General features: G+C 42.8%; 1 protein-coding gene across 1 annotated transcript in view; it reads right to left on the reverse strand.

The window, feature by feature from the left end:
- Window positions 1-4,600, reverse strand: part of HORMAD2 (HORMA domain containing 2) — a 22,215-nt gene extending 17,615 nt beyond the window's left edge. Inside the window, exons 1-4 of the mRNA XM_010084160.1 lie at window positions 4,507-4,600; window positions 3,507-3,651; window positions 2,065-2,128; window positions 993-1,029 (exon numbers count right to left, since the gene is read on the reverse strand). Of these exons, the coding sequence (XP_010082462.1) occupies window positions 993-1,029; window positions 2,065-2,128; window positions 3,507-3,651; window positions 4,507-4,554 (294 nt within the window). The 5' untranslated portion in view covers window positions 4,555-4,600. The remainder of the gene's footprint in view (window positions 1-992; window positions 1,030-2,064; window positions 2,129-3,506; window positions 3,652-4,506) is intronic.
- Between the last annotated feature and the right edge of the window lie 224 nt (window positions 4,601-4,824).

The raw sequence follows: 4,824 nt of genomic DNA on the forward strand, positions 1-4,824 counted from the left end.
ACCCATAGCTACTGAAGACTAGTTTTTGCTCTCTGCTATGAAACTCCCCAAAGGTATTTAATTTATGCTACAGCAAGAAAATGTACATGGGACTAGACTTGAAAACAATCCTAGAACATGCATTAAATATCTCTGGTTTTTCCTTAATCCTTGTCAAATAACAATTAATTTATGACTCTCATAAACAGCAGAGGACTAAATACCTCCCAGAACTGTCATCAAGCAATAAACTGAGTTCACAACATTTTGAATTATCTTACGCACGCTGACAGTTGTACTGACATGTAAGAGCCCATCTGATCATCAGTGCCAAAACTAACACCACTTCAGCTGATCTAGATGAGAGCTGGTTTGATGAACAGTGCTGACTGAGATGACAACAGTTTATGCTTTTTCCTGTGCAGAGCAGTTTTTATGTGAGAATCAGCAAGGAATATGATAACTTACTAGCTGAGTTTGTCCTGGAACCAGTTATATATCTTACTTGATGAATTACTTCAAAAAAAAAAAAAAAGAGCAATAAATTCTGAACCCAAGAGAAAAGCTGGAGGGTTAAAGATGAGAGGAAGGGAAAAGACGAGGGGAAAGGAGATGAAGGAAAACAGAAGCAGGCAAGAACCTCTCTCAGGAAAACAGGCATGGAGATCAAGATCTCAGCTCTGACTGTCATGACTCTATCCAGACACCAGAGAATGCAAATGTAGAACACAGAACTAAGAGAAATCCACATCAGGCTGCCAATTAGTTCACACACCATGTCCAGGCAAGCCTGGAGAGCAACAGCGGTCAGTACCTGGGCTCAAGGAACAAAACCCCAAATCCCACATGAACATACTCCAAGCAGGAGCTTCCGCCCATCCCACAGATGTGGATGTGTGTGGTGTGGGCATGCAAGATCACTACAAAAATAAAAAAGCAGGACTGGAAAGATAGTTTTGTCCACCCTTTATGAAGAAATGGGAAATTCCATTAAAAAACATGAAAAAACTTACATACTGCTTCTCCAAAGCATCAAAACAACCTTGAATCCTGCCAGGGAAAAACATGTTAGTACTAGCCAGCGATATTTATCTCCTGATCTGTAAACATGCACACATTAGATACAGATTAAAGTGCTTTTTTTTCTGGAATTAAGACAACACAACTAGCAACATTTTGGGCTTGTAAAGTCCTTTACAGGTCAACCATCACGAAAGCACTGTGCTCCCTTCTGCATTTGTGCATTGTTTATACTTGTAGGGCCAGATCCTGTCAGCCTGGAGCCCGCTTAAATCCTGACAAAGACAAGGCTTGGCAGCCTAAGCCTGGCTCTGAGTGCCTCTGCTCAGCGCTCCGGTTTGGCTCCCCAGCTTGCTCAATGGCTCTTTTCCCACTGGCCTCGTCCAGAACTTGGCTGAAAGTTCAATCTGAGCGCAGCCTGACATGTCTGCTCTTGTAAATTTTTGGTTATCTGATGCATAGTTTACAGCTATGGACTTTCTCAAAGTAGTAAATATTATTTGAGGGAGCAATGGCCAGATATTTGCTCTTTTGAGTCAAAGGATGTGCAGCTCAGTATCTCCTTAGCACATCGCAGTCAGACTCTCTGCTTGTTGGGAACACGCCAACTCTGAAATACAGCCTAAATATCACACAAAAAAACTTGTAAGGTACTTAGACACACAATAACCAGAGAGATAAAATATTGCACACACTAAAAACCAAGCTCCAAGAATCCCTATAAAAGGGAGGCTAGAAAAGACTAAACAGCAAGAAAATCAACCTCATTATTTTCTTTACCCTCTCTCTGTACCTGCGCTGCCCGTGTGTGCTCTGGGGCCTGACCGTGACCTCACCACAGCCAACACTTCAAAAGGCCTTGAACTCACATGATCCTGGTCAGCTAATTCTGTCCTGCTTACGCACAGGGCCAAGCACGCACGCTGCAGCAGCGGGAGCTGCACTGGCACAGCCGATAGTGCTAGTGGGCACAATATTTTCAAATTCAGGAAGAAGAAGAATGCGAGGGCTAGATGTCTTGCTATTCAGCACAATCTTGTCTTAGTTTCGCTGTTACTCACTTACCACTTGACTATCTGCAATGATCCCAGACAGTTTTTATCTTCTCGGAGAATTTTTAGACAGAGGTCTGCAAAACCAAATTTAGCACATAGTTACAATCCTTATCACAGCTGGTGGGCAAACACTGAAACTAAGCCAGGCGCTCGCCGTTGTTTGGATACAATGCTTTATCTGGAGGTCCTTCCTGAGCGGAAATGTTGGGTTTCCACCGAGTCCCAGGTGGGCTGACACAAGCTTATTTCTGCATTTTCAAAATGTCAAAACTTTCCTCAGATGCTCTGGGCTCTCCCTGAAAAAGCACTAGAGTTATGGTTTAATTTCAAAAACCAGCAGCTTCTGTTCTCACCCCTCTCCTCTTCTCCACCCCATCTATTCCACCATTCCCTGACACCTTCACTTCTGCACGTGGACTTCACCAACATCCGTACCACATAAATGACTGTGCACAGAATAAACTGCTCTGAAGCTTTTCCACACAGTTCCTTCTGCCTCTGTTTTCAGGCATTCAGAATGCATGAGGAAACCCATCCTGCACATGAAGAGGTTAATTAATAACACCTCAGGATTCAACCAAGGAGCCCTCAAAGGCATGCGGACACCGGATGTTAACATTCTTGATCAAAAAGGCACTTGAAAGATCTGACATTCGATTAGAAAGACTAGTGGTTTTCCAGGGTTAGGTGATCAAGAGGCAGTTTGGGATTTCCTGTGCCTCCAAGCAAGTCCACAAAGTGCACGTGACCATGTTTCAGGACAACGAACTGTGTAAGTAAAAACATGGAAACAGCCTGGAAAGCACAGAAAGACATTTCACACCCTCCCAACACATCCTGAATGAACATAAAGATATTGACGAATCAAAGAACCACTAATTCTTGTGATCCTATGACAAGATTTTGCTTCTTTAAGTTCTTTTTTTTCTTAAAGTTCTGATTCCCGAGCACAGGTGGTTATGTGAGACGGTTTTCACAAAAAAACCCAAACCAAAACAAACCCCAACAAACCACCAAAACAAACCCCAACAAAACAAACAAATCTACTTTCAGTCTCACAAGGAAAGCTGAAAATGTGAACCTCAAGGGCTCAGAAATCCAAAGGAAAACCAAACACACCAATCAGAGTTAGTTTTTAAAAACTCACTGATTTTTAAGTCAATCTCCTGACCCTGGGGCCTGATTCACAGAGCTGGCAACACTGAGGAATTATTATAAACCGAAAGAAACACTAACGGAGACACCATGAGTTGCCAATACCTCCGGGTTGTCCTCTGTGCTCTCTCTGATGCAGAAGCACTGTCTGCATCCAGACTCGAGAAGGCCTGTTAGCTAACTTCCGAATAAACTGAACTCACACATAAAGAGCAGCTGGAAGCTAAGATGTAAAGCAGATTATAGCTAAAATATAGCAAGTAGAAATAAGAATTCAGTGCAAATTGAAAGTGTTACCATCTAAATAGCGAGTTCCGTAAGAGCTCTCGGGGAACAGCCCTCTCATGTACGTTATACAGGACACAGAGATGGCCAGAAGCCTTTTCACCAGCACCACAGACTGCTGCTCAGTAGCAATTTTGTCGGGGAACAACACTGATTCCTAAAAGAGAAGGGCAAAGTCAAAGCCAGCACTGTTTTAGTGTAACACAGGGATTACATTTAGAAATGACTCTCAGCAGGTGAAAAACGAGAGTCAGGCAGAAACATAATTTTAACATTTATCTGGTCTTCATACTACATGGAGAAGACTCACATCTAACATGGGTGGGATTAAATGTTTTAAAGTTAGTTATCAACAGATCTGACATGATTTACTCAGAAGCAGACTGCATTGGTCATTCCTTCCCCTTTTATCATGGCTGAACATTCCCACCCCCACCACTGCACCAGTGCTGGCACTCACCAGACAACCACTCCTAAAAAAAAAAGTCTATAATTTTCCGCCAGTTTAGCTCTGCAGAGTTAATTGCGGGGTCAAACAAGTGCCATTGCTGGTGTGGCATTCACTGCTCTGCCAAAGCTCACTGCCTGCCACAGCTTTGTTTGAGATCTGACAGCAGACAGAGCCTGTCAGCACTTACGCAGACCTAGTTTTTAGAGTGATTTTAACACCGAGCTGCAAACACTAAATGTCTACGGTTGGAGCTAATGCAAATACTAAACACTGCGTGATTTTAACATGAACGAGCTCAGTGGAAAGTATACTCAATTTAGTTCCTCTATTAGTTGCTTTTCTTCCTGCTAATAAGGCTCTGTGCACACCTAATGAGTCTTCATTTATTTAGTCAAATACATGACCCCCGTGCTGTATCTTCCTGGACTCACTAAATTGAAAATCATCCAACTAAGAAGAGTGCAGACAAAAGAAAGTGTTCCCACCTCATCAGGCACAGACGTGCCAGGTCCAAAACTGAGAGCTAAGATTGTCAGTACCACCATGTGTCAAGGTTTTTACCTTAGAGGACTTTTTCTTTTGCCTTGTCTGTAAAAGCTGAGTAGCCATCCTCTGTTTCAAAGACCTGCCTTCCACTTGTAATGAAAACCTGGGGGGGAAAAAAAGACATGAGGCACCTGGAAAATACAGAGTCATTGCTATTTCTCATCTTCCTTAAACTAAGAATGAGATTCTCCAGCCTTATTCAGGCCTAAAAGCTAACTGCCAATCAGGACAGCTAAAGCGAAGCAAACCAAGGATACTCTATGGCACTGTCTGAGAGTCTGCAGAGCACAAAAACTCCCTGTTCACCGGTGAACGATCAATAGTATTTGAAAT

The sequence above is a fragment of the Pterocles gutturalis genome, unplaced genomic scaffold (genome assembly GCF_000699245.1).
Source record: "Pterocles gutturalis isolate BGI_N339 unplaced genomic scaffold, ASM69924v1 scaffold30370, whole genome shotgun sequence".
NCBI classification, from domain to species: Eukaryota; Metazoa; Chordata; class Aves; order Pterocliformes; family Pteroclidae; genus Pterocles; species Pterocles gutturalis.